The 25,675-nt window shown below is 39.1% G+C and overlaps 2 protein-coding genes across 2 annotated transcripts; both read right to left on the bottom strand.

Annotated features, from left to right (window-relative positions):
- Positions 1–963: 963 nt before the first annotated feature.
- Positions 964–5,189, bottom strand: GDF2 (growth differentiation factor 2). Its single transcript, XM_009969069.2, has 2 exons — positions 3,847–5,189; positions 964–2,143 (listed from the first exon to the last, which is right to left on the bottom strand). Exons 1-2 carry the CDS (start codon positions 4,190–4,192, stop codon positions 1,203–1,205), a joined length of 1,287 nt encoding a protein of 428 aa, XP_009967371.1. The 5' UTR covers positions 4,193–5,189; the 3' UTR covers positions 964–1,202.
- Positions 5,190–8,477: 3,288 nt separating this feature from the next.
- Positions 8,478–22,562, bottom strand: GDF10 (growth differentiation factor 10). Its single transcript, XM_033001802.2, has 3 exons — positions 22,010–22,562; positions 15,582–16,489; positions 8,478–10,167 (listed from the first exon to the last, which is right to left on the bottom strand). Exons 1-3 carry the CDS (start codon positions 22,320–22,322, stop codon positions 9,976–9,978), a joined length of 1,413 nt encoding a protein of 470 aa, XP_032857693.2. The 5' UTR covers positions 22,323–22,562; the 3' UTR covers positions 8,478–9,975.
- Positions 22,563–25,675: the final 3,113 nt, after the last annotated feature.

The following is a 25,675-nucleotide window of genomic DNA, read 5'->3' as shown; positions in this document are numbered from 1 at the left end:
CTTGTACAGGCAAAACCTTAATGAGAATCAAATGAAGTTTACTTTTATTGCAAGAAAGATGGGGTACTTCTTTAGTGAAAATACAACTGAAGTCAGGAGAACTATTGTATGATAGTATATTTCTCATACAGCAGTATAAGTCTCATAGAACGCAGATGGAATTTCTTAGTTTCTCCCTGACCTCTAAAGGATGAAAGAATTTTGAATGTAAAATAGAGTTTCTCCTAAGAAGAATTTTTTTAAAAATCTGAGCCTAATGTCAGACTCCAAATAACATATTTAGGCTTCTAAATAAGTTGCCTGGGCTTTTTACAAGTACTGAGCTCTGCCAACCCCTGCTGCTCTTAGGATACAGCTTCTAAGGCTGAACATCGTTTGATTGCATTTTCTTGCAAAGAAATACTAAGAATATGCAGTAGGTCAAAGTGGCTCCTTATCTTTGTGCGTAGATAAGGACTGCTGTTCCTCCTAGGAAACAGTGTCTTAGAAGCGGAAGGCTGCACTTCTTATCATTCAAGTATGTGCCATAAAGGGGTAAAAATAGGGACATTCAGGATAAGAAAGCTGAAACCAAGGCACCTGCTACCCAGAGAAGGAAACTTGGGAATGAAATAAGACTGTGAGTCTCTTCTGTTTTGAATAGTGCAAATCTTCACTTACAGGAGTAAATAATTTGCCTGTAAAGGCCTCTGAGATTACTGATATGAGAAAAGGCTTGAAGGATTTAGACTCCTGACTTTACCATGCGGACTAAATTCCATTTACTGAGTTTTACAGAAGTTGAAAAATGTTAGAGTTGGCTGAGAGAATTAGATTTCAATGCCTATTAAATATTTACAGGACATCCTAAATCCCTATTGAAATTCCTCCAGTTTATGACCTAAACAGAATCGATTAAACAGAAAAGTTGAAATAAGGTTTTCAAATTGTATCACTGTTGCCAAATAATGCATAGTTCATTCCATCTCACAATATTTTAATCCAGTATTCACTTTGCCATGATACATAATGCAGGCTATTTACAATGATTGCCATTCTTTAAATGCCAGTTTTCTTTTAAAACAAGCAGCAACAACAACAACCAGTCCCATACCCTGCTCCAAACCTTGTTTGCAAGGATTTTCATTCTCATCACTAATGTGCAGATTTACAAAGAGCAGAAAAAGGGGGTATTCTTATTCTTGGAGATTCTGCCTTGTATACTACCTGCAACCACATTCTGCTACTTTCATCCCTTCGTAGTTATATATCAAAGTGGGCACACCAGCATCATCCTTATAAAGAATGGAGATTGAATCCAATTTTGTTGGAACACAGCAGGCCTTGGAAGCTTTCTTTGGGTTTTGGAGATGCACCAGAGTTTGGACAATAGCATGTTTTGTTGGTGTAACATTATCTGTCAGAGGGAAGAAGCAACCTCCTTTACACTCAAAAGCCTCATAATCTTTTGGTGCAATGATCCAGGAATCCCAGCCAATCTCTTCAAAATTCACATGGAGGGAAGTTCTCCGGCAGTGGTTGGCTCCGATGCTTCTCTTGCTTCTGGAGAAATGCCGGTGGGGCCCAGTGATGGCCTTTTCCTCTCCCTGTTCTTCCTCTTCAGATGAAGTGTTGTTCTTTCCTAATTTCTTTAGCACACTTTCTTGTTCATGAACAATCATCTCCCGGAGCTCCACTTTGGTCTCTTTTGTCCCATTGCTGCGGTCATTGGAGAACACTATTAACAGGGGCAGATTTTTAGTGTCAGGGGTAACACTGATATCCAGCTTCCCACAAGTGAAACCACCCAGAGCCTTACTCTGTATAACAACTTCTAGCTTATTTTTAGCCTTCATTTTGTCTGCCCTGACCCATCTTTTCACAGCGCTGGACACTTCAAACATCTCCCAGCCACACTCCTGGATATTGTGGGAGACAAGGAAAGATTTGGTACTTTCCGGGTTTTCCCAGTGGTCACCATCTAGAACATCATAAATGACCATGTTGCCGTCCAGCCTAGAGAGAGACCCAACTTCCCTGTGGCAGGAGATATAAATTCTCAGTTCAGCTCTGGTGATTTCCTCATATCGTGGAATAGAGATGTTGAAGAGCAAAATGTGTTTCTGAAATGGATTTTCTTCTGGTGAAGCTAAAGAAACAACATCTGCAATAGGAAATTAAAACACGTGGTTACAGTGCTTCTGACTGTCCAATTAACTTGCTTTTAAAAGACTCGGGGTGTATTTTGGGGGGTAAAATAAGAGCATGGCTACCCAGCATTAAAAAAAAATTTAAAATACCATCTTCTGACCAAGTTTCAAGTGCAAGGAGTGAAAAGAGGAAATGAAGGCCCCTGGTGTTGGTAATATTTTCACCAACATTGCATGTTCAGGTGAGTGTGTGGAGGGGAGCTTAAAGAGTCTGCCTAGAACAAGCTGTGATTGATGCTAGTCAGTATTAAGTACATGAATAAGGAGTCTGGGGAGTGTTCAGATTTAGCAATTTCCTAGAGCTTTTTACACAAAGAATTCCTAAAAAAGCCCTATGAATTTCCTGTGTTTGTCATCATGCAATGGGATGAACTGCCCTCCTAATATAGAGAAGTATACTATGTATTTAAGTGTCTCTAAGAACTAGCTGCGCTGAGGCTTTTGTTGTTGTCTTCAGATAACTTTGAAAGCAGCTTGGATTACTGGGAGTTTGGGGAAGTGGAAAAGTTTTTGAAAATCCTAAATTGAAACTTGAGGATCTGTCTAAATTGGGACTTGGTGATAAACAGCCTTTCATGCCCAGGTCCCAGTCCATTCTGGGCTCGACTCACTGAGCTTCGGAGGATTTTGTTTGTGTGTTTCTTTTTTTTCTGGAAAGGTATGTGCAGTACAGCAGCTCTTCCTTGGGAGGGGCAGGTATTTGGCTGGAAGGTCAGATTGGTAGTGTTTAAAAGTCATCACTGACTGATGGCTATTTAATGGTCAATGTAGGATAATTACTCAATCATGATTGGATTTTAGGGCAATTTTAAGTGACTAATGTTGACAGTTCACAGTGTTTACCCACTAAAGTAGTTGGAAAGTGAGATATGGAAACCATAATAATCTAGCTCATACTGTTAAGTTTTCTTTCCATTTCAGGACTGGGGTCACTAATTTGGGAATTTGGAGTTCTCCATAGTGCTATTACCTGTGTATGTCTATTTTTTCATATAAACAAAGCTTTGATTCTCCCTTTCTCATTTTTATAACAGATGGCATTTACTTTAAACTTTTTTACTGCTTCTTTTGATGGATCTTTTAAAAGTTTGTTTAATGTTGCATGGACAGGGGTCTTGAATTTTTTAGTTGAGACAAGCTTGACTATCCTTTTGCATATAAATCTGTCCAGCTAATCCAGAATTTTGGGGTAACACTGCCATTCCTTGCTTGGATCCAGAGACAAATTTCTCAGTTGGCTGCTGTGTTTTTTAAGAATGCAAAGAGCCCACCTGAAAGAAGAGCTCTCTAATATGGATGTCTCAATTATAGGTGATCAAAAGTTTGCTTTCTAACATTAAAACTCAGTTCCAAATCTCTAGCTTTGAGAAACGTGATTCATATAAACCCTGCTATTAAGTGCATTGTCTCACTTGACGCATTTGAGAAGAGAATATTGTACACTGAAAATATCAAAGAAGAAATCTAAAGATAATTGTCTTTTTTAAAGATTGGAAGAATCTACAGAGCAAGACAACAAAATTTTAATCTGTTTTGTTTCTAAAGAATCTGTGGAAGTCAGGCACTCAGTTCCCGCTGAATTTCAAAACAATCCTAGTACATACTGTTCATGTACTACTTTAAAAATTCTAGTCCACGTATTTAGGACTTCTCCTACCTTCAGTACTGAAGCTCCTTACAATATTGGATGCAGGGATGGAGGACTTGTCTGCAGCATATCTGTTGTATAAATCGATCATGAACTGTGGTGGTTCTTCTTTGGTCTTCACTTGTGAGGGGACTCTTGACAAATTCAAACTCCTTAGTAAATCCATCTTCATATTCTCCAGGAAAGATTTAAAGTCGAAATGGGTCTCATCTTCCACTTCCTCAGGATTATGAAAGTGTGCATCAGACTTTCCCATAGCTGATAACTTGTCCCAATCTTCCAAAGGCTTGCCTCTTGTCAAACAGGCAATGATGTTGAAAACAGACAATGCAGCTAATACTCCGAAATAATGCATTTCTTCTATATTTACTTTCTGGTGGAGAGACAAGAGGACAAAGGTATTTTAGCTAATTAAAAGGCTTGTTTTATTACAGACAGAGGAAAGGAGATGGAAGGCAAATAACTGGAATGCCCTTTGCAAATCACTTTCTTGTGTTCTTTTTGCAGTCTGCTTCAAACCCCAGCCTCTTGTCAGTTGTCAAGCAGATTGGTTGTACACTTGCCCTTATCAGAGTCATTGATGCCATGCTTCAGCTTCTGTTATCTAGCAAAGCTCTTAGTTAATGAAGATTCTGTAAACATCTGACAAACACATGTGGCTGGTGGGAAGGACAGTGTATATTGTAAAGAATCCACATTTCACTTTAGGGTCATCATTGCTTAATTATGCTCTTCTATCATTTCCTTGCCAGCACAGAGAGAAGCGTTCTTAGGGACGTAGGAGATTGCACTGTTTTCATCAAGACTAGAAAATAGAGATCTAGAATAAAATCAGTCTACTAGCTATTAGTAAATAACATCTCACAGTTCTTTCTTACAGTCCCTTCACAAGCCATCAGAAAATCCCCGTTCATTTAATGGAGACCTGTGATTCTGCAAGACGTGTTCTCATCACAATACAAACAACCTTAAAACTTCTTTCTGTTTATCAGCCAAGAGCTATTGTTTGTACACAGTGAAATATCTGTTTTGTCTCAAGTTTGCTTCATGTTGTTTTCAGGCTTGTCCGTTTTCAGTTTGATTCCTTTGGTGTATGGGAATTTAGTCTTGTTTTTATAGTATCTTATGTAATATATTTCATAGATTCTCGATGGTCAGTCCAGTACAAGAATAAGCAGTCATTATTTCAGTGACCTCAAAATGAAGACAGAACTAGGCCTTATAAGGCCACGTGGAAAGTAAAAGGTCTCTGAAGATACGGAAGATTATCTATGAAGATACTGTTATCCATGAGAAGATTGGGCCAAGGCAAAAATACAAGATTGATGATAGAATTTCTCATGATACAGAAGAAAAAAAAGCTAGTTTATAGACAAAAATATCACTTGCTGTTTATCTTAATGAATTCATTATGGTTTAATCTAATGATATGTGTTCTTTCTGTATTATTAATGTATCATTTTTTCTAAGAACAACTCAATTGATACTGTCATAAAGTCTGAATATTATTATGAGTTTTTACATTAGAAAAAATCTAATTTCAAATATGCGGACAAGATTTTGTTCTTTCTGGCCATTCTTCTCCAGTTTTCTAGCAGTGTATACACAGCATTTAGAGTGATCCCAGACTTCTCAAATACTCACTTATGTGCCTGTTCAAGTGACAACTGGGATCCAAGATCCTGGTTAATAATGTTCCTATGGTGTAAAGTCAGAAAGGATTATTTGGCACTGATCCTTGTCTCCTGCATAGCAAAACTGTTATGCTTTACTCAAGGCCTTTGTGTTTCCTACCTGTGTGCAGAGCCCAATTACGTGTGTTTGGCTAAAACATAACTTTTTAAGGGTCTCCAGAATTTAGCTGAAGATGTCAAAGAATCGAAGATTTCTTCAAATTTATAGCACTTACTCTAAAAGATTATCACTTACACGTAAAAACCCACAGTGCTTCATTTATTATTTCATTTACACAGTTTCACCTTCTAGACAGGAGTTCTTGTAACTTTCTGGCTGGCTTAAGGAGCCCCATAGCGCTGGCATTTTTTCTATGTCAAAGTACTTGTACAGCGTAATCAAGTTACTTCTCAGTTTGCTTTCTGATAAAATAAACAGATTGTGCTTTTTAGTCACATGTTACAGGACATTTTCTCTAACTGTTTTTGTGCATTTTTCAGAATTTGAATGTCTTTTTGAAAAGGTGAACACTGGGGCTATACATAGTTTTCTAGTGACGGTCCACCAGTGCCATATGCAGAAATCAAATCTCCTTTCCTTATGTGGTTCACTACTCCTGTGTGTATCTTTTCAAAGCCTGCAATAGCCTTCTGTACATAACATCACCCTGTATGCTCATACTGTGCCGTAAATCCATGATATCCACAAAAATTATTTTAAGAGTTATGGCTTTCAAGGGTGCAGTCTTTTACTCAGTAGGAGCAGCCTCCTTTCCTTGTGCCTAGGTACTAAGTTCTACATCTGTCTACCTTAAATTGAATTTTGATTACATAAAGTGCAGCTAGATCAGGTGATCTATATAAATACCTCTCTTAAACACTGTCTTCAGCAAATGCTGTGGGGGTTGTTACATACAGGCTTCCAGTTTATATATAAAGATATCCAATAGCATCAGGCCAAGTGTCAGCTTTGCAGAAACTTTACAATGAACAGTTTCATTCAGTGAAACTGAATGAAGTGGCAATTCCTTTTGAAAGCTGCTCTTTGAGGTTTGGTGTGAAACAATTGTTAACTCAAGTGATACACAAATATATTAATGTTGTCCTTTTGTTTCTTTTAATTACCCAGCCTTGTGCAAGTGAATTGAAATACTCCACAAAAACCTAGGTACATTCTAGCTGTTGCTGGTACCTCTGGCAATTAAACTCTGGCCTTCAAGAATGAAATCGAATTTGTTTTAGAAAAAAATGTCTGTAACACTTTGCTGGCTAGTATCAACTGTTTTCCTGTTTTGTCTGTCTTCAATCATCCCATATTAATATATCCTCAATTCTTTTAGGATTAGTTAGTGGAATTATCTTGACCTGCTTTTATATATGTTTGTCAATAGTAACTTTCCCTAGAAACTTAAACACTGAGTGGGATGGTTTATAGGATGTTCATAGAAGTCAAAAGATCTGTTGGAACCAGGAGAGTAAGGGTATCAGTGTCTTCCAGCAGCAGCTGACTGCATTTGTGCCATTTCAAATGCAAAGTTTCCCTTTCTAGAGGAATATTAGACATCCAAATACCATACACCTGGAAAGTAGTAGCTTAAACCACTAAACAATTAGTGGTTTAATACCTTGTTCGAATTCACCAGTACAGCTAAAGTCCAAATGAAATAAACTTTATTTGTAAGAGAATTGTATTACTTGTGTTGTAAGGGTATGCCTTGAGAACTATGCCACTTACAGGTATAATTTTGTTTTGCCAATCTTAAATAACATAGTTTTGCCAACAAAACTTTAAATGCAGACTAAACCTGTCAGGGTCTTATAGGTATACTAAGGAGTATAGGAGTAGAATTTTCCCTTATGTCCTATAGACATAACAGATCATAGAATGGTATCTCTTTCCTAATTGTTTGCATCAGCACATCTTGGAGGGAAAGTTTGTACCCAGGACTAATTCAAGATATAGAAAGGATTCTTTAAGGAAAGCAAAATGCAATAGATGAGAACATAAGCATACTAGGCTAATACATCATGCTGTTCAGAGCTGGTGCTAAATGGGAGCAAGACTAGACCTACAGAAAAGGATAGATTTTCATAGAGAACATGAATGACAATGATTTAAGATACTTTGAAATGTTTTATGCTTATGGCTGTTCCACAGGAATAAATGAGGAATTTCTGAGAACTTTTACATTTTTCTTTATTCATTAGCATTACTTTGTCAACTGTAGTTGAGTTTCTCATGATTTATAAAAACACAAGACCCTACATTTTCAAGGGAGATCTTTAACGGCAACAGTAGACAAAGGTTTGACCCAGTAGTTCCACTGTAAATCACTGTAGTACTTTGGGAGATGAATAAATGCCTAGTTGGATCCATGATCTTTCAGCAATCATAAATGGCAGTCACTGAAACTTATTGAGAGCTGTTTAGGAGGAACGAGGAAGAACTGCTGTGAGAGTAACCTTGCGGAGACTATCATATGAACTGAATCTTGCTTTTATTTAGATTAATAGGAAGTACCACATTTACACACCTCTGTTGCCTGAGAATCTGCACCACATGGATATGGAATATTGGTGGCAGAAGTTACCTAGCATCTTAGCACGATAGGAGCCTTTCAGTTAGTCATTAATCAGAAGGTAGTGTGTGTAGTATCCTTCCCCTGCACAATATGACTCTTAACAGGACAAGATAGGGAAGAAGGTTACACTGCCTCTAGAGGAGGAAACACTCCCTATCTTGCACTCTGTGCTACCCCACAGACTTCAGAAGTTTGTTCCACTCCTGGTCTGCCTATGCTATTGTACAGCGGGTGGGTGAAAAATTAATATGTGCAAGTGTGTCCTGGCATGTAGGGGCACTGAGAAAGAGGATCGACAAGCACGATGATGGAACATCAGCTCTTAAAGGAGTGCTGCAGTTACAAGGGCTACCATAAATATATCAACAAAGGATTGTACAGAAGCTAGAGGGATGCAGAGACTTTATTTCTGTAAAGACTTCCAGTGGAACCACTGCCAAATCTTGTGTGCCATTTTGATGTTCATTGTTGGAAAAGAAAGTTAATGAAAGTTCTGGAAAGAGTTCAAAAAAGGGCTGTGAGAAATTGTTTTGAGGCTTATAATAAGAAAACAAAGTATCTATTTAAATCCTAGCCAAAATGTAATTTGACACTGCTATATATACTAAAAATACACAGTGAAAGTATTTTGGATAATAGATAAAAGGGATCTAATAAAATAGGTTACAGTAAATTCCAGTGAATTGAAGCTAAAGATCAGCAAATTCAGACTAGGATTAAGCCACTTCGTATGAACAAAAAGCACTAATTTTTGGAACAACTACTTGTAGTCCAGCATCTATTCTATCACATGAAATCTTTAAAGCCAAATTTATGCATGTTTTTCAAAGATATTCCCAAGTTCAAAACAAGTTCCATAATGCATGGTGCAGAATGTACTGGGCAAGGTTCTTTGATCTGTGCTATGCAGGAGGTCAGTCTAGATGGTCATAGTATTCTGTCTTTAATCTATTGAGGTGCATTATGACAAGCTTAACATGTATTTACATGTTTCCATCTAATTAAGAGAATGTAACAGAGTGCATTTATAGAAAGACCATTAAACTATTTTTAGATACTACTGTACCTTTAATTTATTAGCTTTTGTTAAAAGCATGTAACAATCTAGAGGATATAAAGTATAATTTACAAAAATATAAATCTTGGTTATTTTATTTTTAGTATTTCAACATATTACTATATAGTATGTGTTACTCAGAGAATATGTTTAACAACCTGAAATTATCCAGCAAACCAAAAGTGTGGGATATTATGTATGTCTTTTGTAGGACAAATTATATATTAGGGGAGGGTAACCAAAAATGGCTATATTAACATATGTTTATATGAAAGCTTATGCAGTGCACTATACTTGCATCCTGAAGAAAATATACATTTTAAGCCCTTTATTACAGCATTTTTTCAGTATAAATATGCAGATTAAGCCTCTGAGTGTTTTAGGCAAAAAGTTTTGATTTGTGTACATAGGTGATATTCTAAAATAAGCCTGCCTTTGCAAGTTCACTTCCCATCTTCTTGGTTAACTGAAGAGATAAAATAGTCAGAAAAATAGCATATAAAAATGTATTTTAATCCTTTGATTATGGAAAACCTTACACTTAAATTTCTCACTAAACACCAGGTGTCTTGGCTAGGTGGGTTAGCAAGATATTTGTAAAAGTATAGAATTCCTGGAAGATGAATATGAAAGACAAATGATGACAGTAAGACATATCCTTCCAGGTGAGCATGTGTATTGTTTAAGTCTCTCCGCATGCTTTCTGTAGAGGAATTGTAGGCTTGCATTCATTCATCAACACAAGTGGATTCATTTCCCATTTACAACTTTCCCAGTGTAGTCGGGCAGGATGTGTGGGTCTTGTTAAAGATGAATTTGTATGAATTTATCGGCAGGCACAAGTTTCAACCGACATGTTGGGATATACCTTTAAAACAACGTTTTTGTTCTCATCTAAGAACAGGACACTGAGTGAGCTCATTTTGTCAGGAACACAGCAGGGTTCTGGGATGCCAGGAATGATTCCTACTGCTTTTACGATGCTCTGGATTGTAGCATGATTTGATGGCCGGACAATCTGGAACAGAGAAGGAAATAGTTATCACTTTATTTATGAGCAGTCACTTTCCCAGATGGACTGGGAAAAGGATAACAATTATGTTTCTTTGTTTTCAAAAAAGTGAGTATATTGATTGAGTCACAGGACCATGCAGCGTAATCAGGCACTCACACTTCCAGCTTTCTTGCACAGGGTGTATCCAACAGATACTTTGTGCTCCTTATGCTGCCTTCATAAATACCAGAGGAGGGCACTGGTGGCATAGACAGCCCTCAGTAGCCTGAAGAAAGAATGTCCCTGACTGCACCTACTAGATGCCGGAGGCAGGCATGAAGGAGAAAAGGTCTAAGGTGGGGTACACTTCTCAGTACTAAATTGTTATCTTTTCTTAACCTCTTGTCTGACTTGGAAAATTGGCTACTGTAAGTATTTCCAAAATAACTATCCCTGTGTTCCAGTAGTATTTCTCCTCATGCATGCTAACCTGGAATTAGTTACTTTTTCCTGGAGTAATTACTTTTAAAAGAGCAGAGTGCTCCAGAGTACTGTCCACAGGGGGGAGTTAGTCTAGAATAATCAAAGAACCTGACAGAGCCTTTCTGATTACAACCCCATGACAAACAAGTACTTCATACCTGCTTCCCTCTGCCTTCCTCATCATGCTTTCCCTGCTCACCCCCCACGCTAGCCTCAAAGTGAGAGAAGAAAACAAAAGGCTGGAAGGGCAGGAAAAGTATGAAGTGAGGTTTCACAGCAGCTTTACATCTATATACTGTTCAGGGTACTGACCCACAATTTTATTTCTGTTATTGATTTTTGGATGCAGTAAACAACACATTAAAAAGTATTTGAGAAGAGGAGGCAGCCATTAGGCATAACAGCAGCGAGAACAAGAAAAGAAAAAAGTTAAGATACGTAAATAGAATACTGATAAGTCGTTATATGTAACACTTTTTTTTCTTTAGCCTTTATTCACAAGTTGCACTTGACCCTTGTAGTCTGAGCAACTGAATAGTACTGAACAGTTTTCACCAGTTCTGTTGCTTGAGGTACATACAGCCAAGCACAGGTCTACTGGTGATGGAGTGATAGCCTTTCTTTGTCATTGCGTCAGGATAGCAAGGAATACATGTGCTCCAGTTACACAAGGGAATAGTATGACATGCAACACACCACTGAGGCTGAAGCTTCAGTGACTCCTGTTCATCTGTCGTACTTGAATACTGTCCCAGCAAATAAGTATAGTAACAGTAGGAAAATTGTGTTAGTCATATCAGGCTTTTGTATACACGGCACATGAAATCTTTCATCACTATTGGTACATAGTTGTACCATGTGGAAAATTACATTTGTGGGACAACAAATAGGAACTTTGCACACTGCCACATGGAAGCAGATACTTCAAGTGAGAAGAATTAATGTCTCCTCTATATTTTCTGTTTTTCAAATAATAACTGAATATATGCAAAACATGATTTTTCATTTCAACATGAAAAGTTATGCAGTTGATTAGTATAACAAAAGAGATATTTTTAGGGTAATTCAGTTTTGATACATTTGCTTTAACTGTAACCTATCAGCAAATCATATCCAAACCTTAATTACTATTAAGACTTTCAGATGTTCCTTAACTAAAGTGACCTCATTTGAGCCGTTACAAGGAACTATGAAATCCATCCTTGATCCTTCAGGGCTTCAAGACAGCATCCCTATCGCCAAGTCCCAATGAGTGACCAATCCTGGAAAGCGCCTTTCTGTAATTAGTATATGTTGGCATAATTAGCAATAGCTTGCTCTCTCATGCCACCCTTCATCTTTAGATTTCAGTGCTGTCCACAGACAAGCAGCAGTGACTTAGCCTCACAGCTGCTATGTGAAGTAGAAATAAGCTTCGTACCTGCATTGACCATGTCAACAAATCTGTACAGTGAGAGAGAGACAGAAGTAGCTTTTGTGTTTTTAAACAACTGCAGAGTTTAGAAATTCAAAGAACTAGAGCTTCTAGAATCAAGTTCTTACTTTCACCTTTATGAAAAACCTCCTGAAGTGTTCCTAGTACATTTATTATTTCATACAGTTATTTGAAACAGTCACAGATCCTAATGGGCTACTGAAACAGAATTTGTTGGCCCCATGCAGTGGATAGCCATCATTGCCCTCAGTGCCAGTTACTGACTTACGGGATTCCTGGACATGAACCTGCAGAAGATCCTACTAGGATCTTCTCCAGCTGTGCAGTCTTTAATATCTGCAAGGAAGAAATAGATGTGAGCTAAGTCTAGCATGAGCAGCTGTCTACTGAGACAACAGCACTAATTAGGTTTCTAATGCCTGCAAGTATATACACTATGCACAAAAATGCTTATAGAGAAAAAAGCTTGTTATGGACTGTTACTCTGTACAGAATCTGGCTGCCTGAGCCCTACATCCACATCAAAGCCAGACAGCACACCCATCCCGCATCCAGCCACGGTCCGTATTTTCCAGCCTTTCTGGAAACCTGGGATGGGTGTTCAGTGATCATGGGCTAGGCTTCACATTAGCCTTTGTACTGATGTGCTAAAGTGGAAAGCTTGAAATAATGATTTGAATGCCCAGTAGTGATGGCACTGAGGAAATGCTGATTTTTAAATGCTGGCTACTAAGTTATATACATTATCCCAGGTTCTGCTCTTGCTTAACCTCTAGGACAATCCTAGCTAAGGAACATTTTGGGCCTCAGAAAATAGGATGGTGATGCAGCCAAAAAGCTATTGAACAGCAGGTTTGAATTACTTTAGACCCTCCCCTTCTTCTTGGCTTACATCCCTTTTAAAGTCTGTTTTATCATGGATTTGCCCCTCAAAAACCACACAAACACTCCCCCCCCCCCCCATCCACCCCCTCCCACCCTCCCCTTGTTAGCTTCAGGAAAGTTTTGTTTTCAGGTTTGAATTCACCTCTCAAAATTAAACTCATGAACTGATACACTTGCAAGGATGAAATTAAGAGACTTCTAATTACTGTAGACCAGAGAAAGGATATGTTCCCACCTACTTCTACCACACATAGGACTAGACTTTATTTGAGAAATGCAGCAGTGCAGCCAGCCATTAATTACCATATAAGCTAATCTTCCCCCTCACAGTTCAGGGAGTGAGAACTTCAGCAGTAAGGTTGGTGAGCTTGCTATGACAAGATTTGTGCCAGAGCTGTTTTGTATCTAGATCAAGAATTGTAGTTATTAAAGTAGATGTGCAGAGTGGTATACTGATACTTTAAAAAAAAAAATAGCCATACAGTGTGATGATTCTCAGCATGCCAGGTATATCATTCTATCTCCACAGTTCTAAAAGAGTACCTTGGAAATAAGGTATCTGTTGTCCATTACAGATTGACTGTATAGACCAAGTCTTCATGAATAGCCTTAATTTGGATTTTAATTTAGGAGTGAAAAGTTCATATGCATGCTTTCTTGACTTGGGTATACATTCAAGAACAAAAGCTATTTCTGCCATCATAATATTTATCAATTCTTATGCTCTGACCTGAAGCTTCATTCATGATGATGTCCTAGTTATCTCTGTTCATTTGGAAATAGTAATTTACAAAAGTTACAACTGTGAATCTGCCTCTGTTTTTTTCCCCTCTTAAAAATACAAAGCTAACAAAAAGTAGATCTCTTCCAGATCAAACCCAATCAAAGAGTGTGTCAAACCCCAAATCCCCAAATCTATGTATCTGTGATTTAGTTTTACATATCTCTGTTTTTTGGTTTGGTTCGTTTTTTGGTTTGGTTCGTTTTTTTTGGCACCAAGATGCTAGCCCAGCCATATTAATTTATCTAGAAAATACGTATCAAATGAGAACTAAAGTAAGTGGTTTTGATTTACAAGGGAATCTTTTAGCAAGTAATATTTCTAGATATGACATTATATGTCAGCAATATAAACTTATTTAACTATTCTAGGTATAAACAGATCCACTCTCTTTTGGTTCTGCCAGCTTTTGTGTCATGCTGTTTTGCTCACAAGAAACCAGATATGTTAAATGTATTTTTTGTTGTTGTCATTTTTGCTTTGGTATGTATGAATGGTGCTTTAAGACTGTGGGTCTACGGCAGAGGACCCATATTCTCAGCCTGTATTTTGTTTTGGATAAATTAAAAGGGATTATGTTGCACAATCTCTTTATATTACAACAAAAAAAGTGAATTTGTATGTGAGCCTGTGCAAGCTTTAATTATTACCAGACCATGTATCAATTTATGTATACATGGTTCAGCATCGGCCAGCTGCACAAGAACATGTGGTCAGATTTGTACACCCTACCATGATGTCTGGATTTCCACTGTTTCTGGACTCAAACTAGCCTGCATATCTGTTCTTCCTGAAATCATACTACTTATTTCAACACAAACATACATCAATCTCCTTGTAAGTAAAGTAGGGCAGATTCCTGTCTCAGAGCTTTGAAATTCTCTGCTGTAAAACCATCCATTATTTATGTGCTGAGTGACCACATGCAAAAATATCAGTAGAATAAATAATCAGGCCATTTGTATGTAGAATTGCAAAATAATTACAGTTTCTAAACATGCAGGTTATGCAGTGCTTCAATTTTCCCCTCCCCCGTTACTTGAAAGCCCTATAAAATACGAATAATTCCCATGCTACATAGGATTGCCAAATTTTCTACTTTTTCTGTAGAGCAAGTGAGTGGGAATGGGCCAAATCAAAATTCCACATGGAGCAGGCATTCATGTTTACCTCTCTATTAGCAAATTTCACACTTCTTCTATAGGAGGAATTCAGTATGCTAACTTTAGAATGTTATAGACAGCTATGTGGCATTTCAAGCCACATAAAGTAAATAAATTTTTTTGTTCCATCAGGATTATTTTAAGAATTTAGTAAATTAAAAAAGCAGCAGAGAATTTTGAGACAGAAACATCAGCTTAACCAGCATTCTCATTTCCAAAGTGACAAGCAGTTTCTCAAAAATACCTCAGTGTCACTACTCTGCATTTTTCTCCTAAGGTATTACCAGTTGAATTCAGAAATACTCTGATACAGTACCTTGTTTTATTATTAGCATGTAGTACTTCATATTTTTGCCTGCACAACAGAGTGGTTTGATGATTTAGTGTGTGTAACCATATTTTAATAAGCAGCACAAGTCTTTATGTTATGGTTTCAAGATATGAGAAATTGTAAGATAAACCCGAGACATTTTTCTTAAGGTTACATTTAAAGATAACTTGGAATCTTTTTGCACTCTGATAAATAAGCTGATGGAAACAATACTGCTTAAATTATATAGGCTGAACAAGACAACAGAACACAATGAAAAAGGTAAAAATCTAGAGGAAAATCTAACTGAAGAAGTAGTTGGATAGGCAGAACAGTAGATCTGCTGTTTGCAAGCTAACAACAACAAAAAAGGCATACTACCTTGGGCATTGGAAATTCGCATGCCCCTGCACAGTAGTAGGCATCAAATGATTTGGGAGATATGATCCATTCATTCCAGCCAATATCAGCAAAGTCAACTTTCATGTATCTTCTTGAACAAATCCTTGGCTCATTCCATTGTTTTCGTCTTGCTTTCTTCATTGTTTTCTCATCAAAGTTTAGCACCTGAGACTTTGTGAGTGTTTCTGTATTTTCATGCCCTTTTCTCCTACGGTCTTTGCGTGAGGCTTTTGGTTTCAAGGACTTGTAGGCATTCTCCCATATGTCATGTTTGTTGTATTTATTGTTGTTATAATCTACCTCTGGCAACTCGTTGTTCTGAATAGAGCTAGAAAGGTATGTATCCCTTCTCACTCGGGTATCAGCAGAAGCATTAGGGGATAGATTTGGGTCCCCATCATTGGAAGGGAATGGATCATAACGCTGTAGGGTGACTGCCACACTGTTAGGTTCAGAGATTGCAAGATCATTAGCATAAACTAGTATGTAGGGTAAATGACTGGCGACCTGTTCAGGGAAACCCTGGTGTTTCTCCCCAGAATCAAGCTCAGCACAGAGAATGAGCTCTCCTGCCCGTTTTGATTCTTTTATGATGTGTGAAATGTCTTTTGCATGCCAAGCCCCTCGCCTTTGAAGAAACACAGTGATGTTCCCTTTAACTAGTCCATAGGCAGAATTCTGGTGAATGCTTTGGAAAATGAGGTTGAGCCGCAGGATTGGAGGCAGGTGAAGGAGGCGGCAGGATGAGTTCTTGGACCGCTTACAAAATACTTCCCTGTGCCGAGGGCGTTTGTCAACATAGAAGTGAAAAGTGGCAGCAAGGATCATCTCTGAATCCTGCATGGATGTCAAATTGAAGCAGTACAAGGGCTTCTGGGCCAAGAATTCTGCAAGAGAGCAAGGAAACATGGATAAATATCTGAAATCAAAAATGGTAGTCAAACCCTTATTCTTACATAAGTGGATTAACAAATTTTGCTTTTCACTTACCTACTTCAAATCAGTTAGTATAGTGAATTTGTCACTTCAGCTTGAAACTATGGTGAATTAGAGGAGGAAAAAACCCTAACAATATTTAATAGCAATATTACAAGAGCATTGTGACTGACCAATACACTGGGCTCCTTTTGTATACATGAGGGATAAAACTCTTCCCAGAGATTTTCAGTTTCAGACTACCTTTCATTCCTGGCCGGCAAGAAAAGCAATAAAGCAGTCCTTGCTTCTATTTCATTTATAACAAAGTCAAGCTCGGAGAAGCTATCGATTTTGCCCCAGAATGGTACCTTATTCAGTATCCTAGCTGAAAACCAGTTTTACAGTTAATATTCAAGATGGTCTAATCTAAAGCTGACTTCAAGGATTCCTGAAAGATCTCTAGATACTAACTCTGTGGGCAACAATATGAAGTTCATCATCCATTAATTCTGCACAAGAGACATTTCACAAGGGAGCTGGAAGTAAGCAGTGCAACACATTTTGGGGGCTGTTACTCTTATGAGCAATCCTCCTTTCCAGTATACATCATGTAGGGTCTTCATTTAAAGCACTGTGAAACTCACTTGGTTTCTAAGACTTGTGTTTTGATCTGCTTGAAGTTAGTGAAAACTACTGTTGAATAGGAGCTGACTCTTAAAATTCAAACTCCATTTGATATAGCTTCTTTTTAGCTAGTTTAACAATTTGTGCTCAGGTTACGTCTTTACCCTCATCTCAAGGAAGATGAGCAATTTTCCACTAATAACTACTTACACCACATTTTTTTAAACAGCAGAAACCTCTTTTAGTGTGGTAAAATGTAATCCCAGAATCAAAAGACCATGTCTTCACATGTGAAAAGTTGCTTTTTTTTTTTTTTTATTTTCCACTAGATCAAGCGTATATGGGAAAGTGGTGTCAGAAGTGATTCCTGTTCTCCCAAGATCAGGCTGGTACTTAGAATACATCAAATGATTACAGGTGGGTAAGTTTGCATCTTTAGTTAACCCAAGTTCACAAACCCTCTGGCGCCCTTTTTGAACATACCTGGAAATTCTCTGGCATCAGGTAGAAAAAAAAAAATCAAAAAAAAACCAAAAACCAAAACCAAATAGAAAACAACAAACACAACAGCCAGTCTTCCCAGAAACACTTATGTTTCTTTTTCAATGGACTGTGGATGATAAGCCACAGAAATTTTGGCAACAACAGAAAGGCAGTACTGTTAACTGCCATCTATCAGGATGTTCTTTTTAAGCATAGTTTCATTTGATAGATGGAAATCAATAGTGCTACATCTCACTATATTGGTGCTTGCTGTCTTCTAGTTCATGCTGGGTAGAACCATCATTTGGACTAAACCACAGCAGGCTGGGATGTTCATTAATCCCATGCCCATGTAGACAGTCTGAAAGTACAAATGTTCAAGTATGCAAATTCCATCTACACCATCTTTTTTTTTTTTTTTTTTTTCATGATGCAGTGAAGTGGAACATTTTGTATTGATGCCCACATAATAGTTTAATTGATGGCAGAGAAGCTAACAGAAACAGTATTCTGTGATGAGAACGTATTTGTTCTGTGAGTTCAGGACAGGATTCCTATCAGTAAACTTCTAATCAGCACTACTCTTATGCACAGGTGCTCATACAATGAAAAAACTTAACAGTTTAGATTATATTCAAGTCTTTGAAGCACAGACATTTCACAAGGCTGCTAGCCTTATTTTTCAGGCCAAGGAAGATAATAACTGTAGTACTTCCTTTAGAACCCCAGGCTGTTGTTAATGTTTGTTAATTTCAGAAGGCATATTTTCTGAAAAAGAAGTCTATCCACTGCCTCTCTCCACCTGAGCTGTGTACAGTTGAAGCTTTTAATATTTTTTTTTAGTAGTAGGATGCTCCTAACACCATTAGCTCTATAGATATGACTATGAAGCATAGGCATTGCTTAGATAAAGGCGTTTCAAACACTAGAGTCCCAGGGTTTCAGATGGGAAGGTAAATTGTAATGGTAGCTCAGAGAAAGGAAGTTTTAATTCATCTAAATTAATTCTGCATTCTGAAGTGAAACAAACCCTTCAATGGTCAAAATTCTTTGTAGAACAGAATAACAGTCTGTGACTTTTCAGCTACTGAAAAGCAGGAAACCTGGAATTACAGGATTTTTAGGAATTGATGAGATTTGAGTTTTGGATGGAGCGTAGTCATATTGCATATTCATCATATTGCATCAGATTGCTCAGGCTTTTACCAGCCTGTCAACTAATCATTGTTATGCTTTCCAGGTCTACTCAGAGTTGAACTGCACTAGCTGTATACATTATAGCTGGTAGTATTTTGCTGATCCACATCTGATCACTAGGCAGCTTCAGGTTAGGAATACAGGCAAGATGGGTGGAAGATACACACAAGAGATTGGTAGAGAAAAAAAAAGCAGGTGGCCAAGGAAAGAAAATATTAGCCTTCAGTATGTAATCCACTTAGGAGAATGTTGTATTGCAGTAAGTGAAGATTAGCAAAACAGATTTACATGGTAGAACCTAATTTAAAATGTTTTAAACTATGAAATTACGTTAAAATAAGACTCTAGATGCCAGAATTATAGTTCCCTGGGTAATCTTGATTTGGTTTTCTTGCACATATGCATTCTGATATAGTCTTAATTAAACAGCTGCTATCTTCTACTATTCACCAAGGTCTTTGCTTTGTTTAGCACAGAGGATGGATGGTGATCAGGGAATGATCTTGAGCTGCAAGAATCAATTTATGGCAAGTTTCATGGCTCAGGCAGTAGATTGCTGCTATGAAGACTAATTCCTCTCAATCTCAGCAACCCAGGTGAAGTTGGACAATAACTTAATATTTCACATTTGGTCACAAACCACTTGCAACATGACTGTCTAACTAACTTCAGTCAATTGGTGCTGTTTTCTAAAGCTACAAAGTTCCCTGAAAACTGGAAAGCACCTAAAGAAAAAGTAATTTGATAAATTAGCTCATAGACTGGCTCTCAGCTCCTTATCAGAGAAGAGATGAACTCTTACGAACACGTGTGGAGGTGAGCTGAGAGAAGGTGATCAGATGTTTGTGAAGCACTCCTCCTGAAGTGATAAGTACTGCTAGAGGAACATGAAGAAATTGCATTTGGAATGTGCATATAGATAGCAAGTACCTCATACTGAATATGGAGAAATATTACATATTCAGTAACCCAGTCAACACCACCTATACCCTGTAAGGGATACATAGTATAGCAATACAACTGTGGAGTTGAGGAGACCTCAATAATGCATATGACAAAGGAGCAAACTAAGCCTGGCCAAGATTTTGTGGTTCTGGAGCTCTCATCTTGACAACTGTAACACTGATGCTAACAAACAACTTTAAGCTGCAGTGTAGAAACAGGAGGTTACAGATTTTCTGAAAGGTACGTGTATAAGAAAAAAAAAAGTCTATTGCATGGGATAATGAAAAGGAAATTATTGTAGGTGTAGTCTGTTTTGTTTATCTCAATAGGATTAGAATTATCATCTGTATTTTATAAAGAACAGACAATCCATATCTTGTTAGAAAAACATGCCAATTTCTTATTTCAGAAGAAAACACTATAATTTCATGGTGGAGATAAAGAAAAACATACTGCCAGATAAGACTCTTCTCCCCTTTCTCACCTTGTGTCATTCTATGGTTCATTTCAGACTGTTCATCACTAGGTTGATGAATTACAATGAAATACAATTTGTTGTTATAATGAAGGAAAACATTGCAGAAGAGCTTCTGCTTTCATGCCATGTTACTGGGGAGAAATGGGATCCAGTAGAGAAGGTACACAGATGGGACACAGGAGACAGGAGTTTGGACATAGGTGTGCTTTATTTCCATTGCCTCGAAAGACGAGTTACTTCCAGGCATCTCTGCCTTGGTTTCATGATCTGACAGATGAGCAAAATAATGCTGATTTGTAATTGGTCAGTACAGTTTATCTGTGACTAGAAAATGCTGCTATTTCAGTGTTTTAAACCAGAATTTAAACCACTTAGATACAAGTAACTTGTTCAGCAGATTAATTGGAAAATGAAGGAAAAGAATATAGAGCAATTCTTGCATTCTTCCCAAATCACACTTGTGGTCCAGGGCCTTACTTGGGTAGCAACCAGTATCAGCTGCTCAGTTCACAGAAAAATAGGATAGCAGGAGGTCATGCAATAACCATCCACAGTGGAAGTTCCTTCCTAACCGCTATTAGGGTCTGCTAGCTAATGATCTAGAGAATGACAATTTATTTCTCTCCCCAGTCTCTGCAATTGCTTTACATCTTAACTCCTAGATCTCTAGACATTTTTATTAGCCACTTATACTCCCACGGGATCTCCTCCTTAAATATGATTGCTTTTTAATATTATATTTGACATCAGATAGAAGTTGTTGGGGTGCACTAGAGAATATGAATTATTGTGCAATATTATAGTAACCATTCCCTAAAATTCTGTATGCTGCTTTGTATTCTATACATGAGACTTAAATGTAGGAGCAGTAGTTTGAAACTCACAAAAGCAAATTTTGAATTAATCTGTCAAAATGTGCCTATAAAAATGAATATTTCTAAGGTAATGAAAATTATAGAAACGAATGAAATGTAATGAAAATTATATTATAGAAATGTAATGAAAATTATATTATAGAAATTGATACTAGTTCTTATTTTAAGAGCTAAGATCTTTGGTTAACTGTTACAGACTATAACTAAGAAGGAAGATATTTTCCAGAAAAGATAGTTCAGGTTTCCTTGGCAAAGGATAATGAATTTCAAGAGTATAAAAGAGGAGGTTTGCACAGTTACTATTCTGAAGACTGGGATAGTGAAAATGTAGTTTTGACACAGTATATACACTCTTCTACCCTCCTATCAAGCCAGGTAAATCTGGGAAGAGGGAGGTCAGACGTCTGTCTTCTCAGGTTTAGGCAGTGCAACAAGTTTTAAGATCCCGAGCAGTTTTAGGCGGTCCCGTAGGCGGCACTCTTCCTAAGAGAAACTCGTGAGCCTGCGAGAGAAGCCGGAGGAGAGGACCTGCGGCCGAAGTTTTATCCTCCAAGTATCTCGGAAAAGATCCTTCAACCGAGTGCGATGTGCACTGGGGACAGCACCTTTTTTTGCCGGTGGTTTGCATCCACAGCAACGGAGGCTTTCTGAAGGGAGATACCTTGTTGGAGATACTCTCGGGGGAGGGAAGGCACCGGGGGAGGTGGGAAGCCTCCGCAGAGCGGAGGGGAGACGCCGCGTCCGTGCAGTTAGCAAGGGTCCCCCCAGTATTCACCCAGCGTGACACCCCCCGCTGTCACTGACAACCTCGGCGCAAACCCGTCAGTTTAAAGCGAAAGAGGAACGAGGGGGCTCCGGCGGTGCCCCCCGCCCCCGGCCCGTCTTACCCGGTCTGGCTTTGAAGCTGCGGACCGTGTTGCCGTCGCCGGGCCGGCTCCCCTCCCGGTTGTACTTCTCGTAGAGCTTAAGCATGTGGACAGCAACCATGTCCTGAGCGATGCTGCCCAGCGCGGTGCTGCTCAGCGCGGAGGGCGGCGAAGAGCCCCCGCGGGGGTCGCGGCCGGGGGAGGACGAGTCCCGGGCGGCCGGCGGCTGGACGGGGCAGGCGGGCTGGCTGCCGGCGCCCTCCCCCGCCGGTGAGCGGCAGCTCCCATGGCCCAAGGCCCACAGCAGGAGGCAGCAGGTCAGGCGGCCGGCCATCGGCGGGGTGCTGCGGGGCGGCCGGGCGCGGAGCGGCGGCGGCTCGGTCGCTGCCTGCGTCTGGGTCTCCCGGTTGGCCCTGCCGCACCGGGGCGAGGGGGCGGCGGGGCCGGGGAGGGAGGAGGGAGGGTGGGGGCGGCCCCCCCCGCCGCCGCTGATGCCGCCTCCGCCGGGCCAATCCCCGGGCCCGGGGGTGAGGAGCTGCGGCCCGGGGGCGGCGGAGCGGTGCTGCGGCGGGGAGAGGGGGCAGCGCCGGGGGTCCGGGTGCGGGGGGGGGGGGGGGACACTGCGTTCCTGCAGCGTGGGGCTTCCCCGCTCTTTAAAGCGTAGCGGGGAAAGGATCTAAATTAATTAGCGCACAGCCGCTGATTGGAGACACATGTCATCGCCGCCGCGGTGGCAGCGAGCGCTCTGGCAGGACGGCACCTTGGCTGCCTGCGCCAGCGGGGAGGGGGGGGGCATGAAAATAATTTCTGAAAAAGAGAAGCAAATAGATAATAAGCGGGCAGGAAGGCGGTGGGAAAGCACGGGAGGGCGGGTGGATGGCAGGGACAGCATGAGAAGGAAAGGGTGCGCACATACGTGCAGAAAGAAGTGGAAGTGTCTTTTCGATCGGCAGAGCTGACAGCGCTGTCTTGGAAAGGCAACACTGTAAAGAGTGTTTGTTTCAAGGATCCCAGAGAAAAGAGAAGTCTCTGGTGGGTCCACAGTCTGGAAGACCCAGTGTGAACTAGCCCAGAGTGCAACAAGGGTCACTGATAATTCCAAGCAGATACTTAAATAGTAGGGGTTAAAGGGGCTGTGCATGGGTAAACTTTCATCATTGGGCTATTTCTACGTGTGATCTAAAGGAAGAGAATACTGGTGTGAATTTCTGAAGGATTTACATGGCTTAGGTCGGGGCCGGGGGGGAGGGGGTTGATTTAAAAGTGAATGGTGCATGTTGCGCTTATTCATCATGTGACACAGGTAGTTCTGAATCATAGTTTATAGTCACCCAGCGGGTATAAATGCTACTATAATGAATAGCAGTTTTAAAGACAACCTAGAAGGAGAGTGGTATATTTGAAGGGAATTTGTTCATTCTGTCTCCTTTTTTTAAAGCTTGTCCTCCAGTAGCCAAGACAGTTACTTTTCTTGGAGAGTATACAATGCAATAATTGAAAAATTGTTGGAAAAAGCTACTGTTGCTGTGTATAACACAACTCTTTTGTGATTTTTTAACCTTGGAGTGTCAAATCTGAGCAGATGCTATTGAAAATTTCTGAACCACAAGTCTGTAGTTTTTGGATCGTGGCAAATAAAGGTTTGATTCATTTTAAAAATTAACACCAGGCCACATTGCTCTGTGCCCCTTGAATGTAGGAAATGAACAATTTGCAAATACAAATTTGCCCAAAATGTAAGTTGCTAAAGTATCAAACCTCCTATTAATTAATCTTTGCTTATAAATAAGCCAAACCATCCTTTGATGCTTTTTTTTTTTTTTTTTTTTTTTTTTTTTTTTCTCCATGGTAGCATGCTCATGACCTCCACTGGGGGTGTGAGCGAACCTTTTGTTGTTTGTGGTTTTTGTCTGTACTGTTTCTATACAATCAAGGTCCTGTGAAAAGGAGGAAGAGTCAGCAGGAGGTGGGAACAAGCTGGGCTATTTTGGACCAATGTCCCATTAAAATGTTCTCTCTCTCCTTAACTCACTCCAAACTTCTATTCAGGCATACACTTTGTATCAGTCTTTAACCTGCACTAAAACCTGTAGGACACTGATACTTTGACATTGTTGGGAAAGAATTAAAGAATCAACCAGGGATGGCTAATATTTCTTGCCTTATTTTATTGCAGAACAGCAGGAATTCAAAGTCTTTAAAGCTCCAGTACTTTGACTCTTTTATGCAGCTGAGATGATGAAATAAAAATGTGTTTGGTAAAGGAATTCAAATTAGCACTGGGTCACATAATTCCCCAGTTCTGAATATGGCCAATCAATGGCATCTCTAAGGCATCTAGAGGCAAGAGCTATGCAATTTCTGCTCATGCAGAATAATATTCCTAGCGTGGAAATTTCTGCTAATTAAAGCTCTTGCCAAGTAGAGTCTTTTTTTTTCTTCTTCTTCTTCTTAAATAGCTCAAGTCAAAGCTGTGCAAGCCAGGACTTAGAGAAGCCTCCCTATATTTAGAGAAATACATTCATGATTTTATACTGCAGATCTAAGCTTCCTACTAAAGTCATTGTGATACAAATAGTGTTACACATCCTTAATAGCAGCATATATATGAAAAAAAAATGTTTTTTATGGAATTAGAGACATCTATATAAAGTAACTATTGTGATCTGTGCTTATGTTTTGTTGTAGAACATAATGGAGGAAATACATAGGAAATATATATGAGGGAATATAGGGCTCCAGGAGTAGTATCTATTATTTTTGTTCTACAGTATAATAACCTATTAACTCCCTTTAGGGTTAGATCTATCTATATTAATATATTTTTGCCTGATTCTTTATTTTTAATAATAAAGTCAGTAGCAGAAATAATGAAGGTTAAAACTCCAGGAAAGTTAATGAAACATAAATTATTACTGAATTTGGGCTTCAGTTCAAATTTCTGGTTGCTACGTATTGTAGGATAGCTCATTCATTTTTCACTCACAGAAATACCTTGCTATGTATAATGCTACATAATTATCTTGGACCAAAGAAGATTATTCAAGTATATAACTTTTTAATTAGGAATTAACTGAACAAAATGTAGTGAGATGCAGGTTCTCATAGAAAATGATGGCAGAACTCTAAAACCTGTTTTCACATTCCATCCAAAATCACGTGTTGTGACAAGAATGATATATGGTCAGTAAAGAAGGCCTTTGTGTTTTGTTCAGTTTTCCTGAACAATAGCGATATTATCTTAATACCCAAAAAAGAACAAAGAATCATCATGATGTTTAGGTATTAGAGCAAGCAGAATGCTCAGAGACGATCCAGAACCCTGAAAGGCTTTTAAAGTTGAGAGAAGAGTTTGGGTGCATCAGGCAGTGCCTATCATTGACAGGGAAAGCTTTGCCTCTTGAGAAGCAACACTCACTGTCCCAGTTCATCCCACCAGCTCAAGAACAAGCTCTCACCTTGGATTTCCATTCTGGATCCACACTCTCTCATATTCCAGTCTGCAGCAAGAATAGCCTTTCCCCCTGTCGGGCTCCCCATCCTTCATCTTTAGTGACAAAAGTTCATTTTGTCTATCTTGCTAAGAAGCAAGAATTGCCTCTGTTTGCATCCTACCAAACCATCAGTGGTGCATAATTACAAAAAGTAAGGAACTAGGAACCAAGATGCACAGACTCTGTTCAGTTT

This window comes from Tyto alba, unplaced genomic scaffold, assembly GCF_018691265.1.
Source record: "Tyto alba isolate M040663 unplaced genomic scaffold, T.alba_DEE_v4.0 Super-Scaffold_1, whole genome shotgun sequence".
In the NCBI taxonomy this organism is placed as follows: Eukaryota; Metazoa; Chordata; class Aves; order Strigiformes; family Tytonidae; genus Tyto; species Tyto alba.
The sequence above is the reverse complement of the archived record's forward strand: the minus strand, read 5'-3'. Positions and strand labels throughout refer to the sequence as shown.

Excerpts from the sequence above, each read along its gene's own strand:
- GDF2 (XM_009969069.2), bottom strand. The coding sequence starts at position 4,192 with ATGCATTATTTCGGAGTATTAGCTGCATTGTCTGTTTTCAACATCATT. Across the intron at positions 2,144-3,846 it reads AAGGAGCTTCAGTACTGAAG|ATGTTGTTTCTTTAGCTTCA; the intron begins GTAGGAGAAGTC and ends TTCCTATTGCAG.
- GDF10 (XM_033001802.2), bottom strand. The coding sequence starts at position 22,322 with ATGGCCGGCCGCCTGACCTGCTGCCTCCTGCTGTGGGCCTTGGGCCAT. Across the intron at positions 16,490-22,009 it reads CAGCTTCAAAGCCAGACCGG|AATTCTTGGCCCAGAAGCCC; the intron begins GTAAGACGGGCC and ends GCTCTCTTGCAG. Across the intron at positions 10,168-15,581 it reads GCGAATTTCCAATGCCCAAG|ATTGTCCGGCCATCAAATCA; the intron begins GTAGTATGCCTT and ends TCTCTGTTCCAG.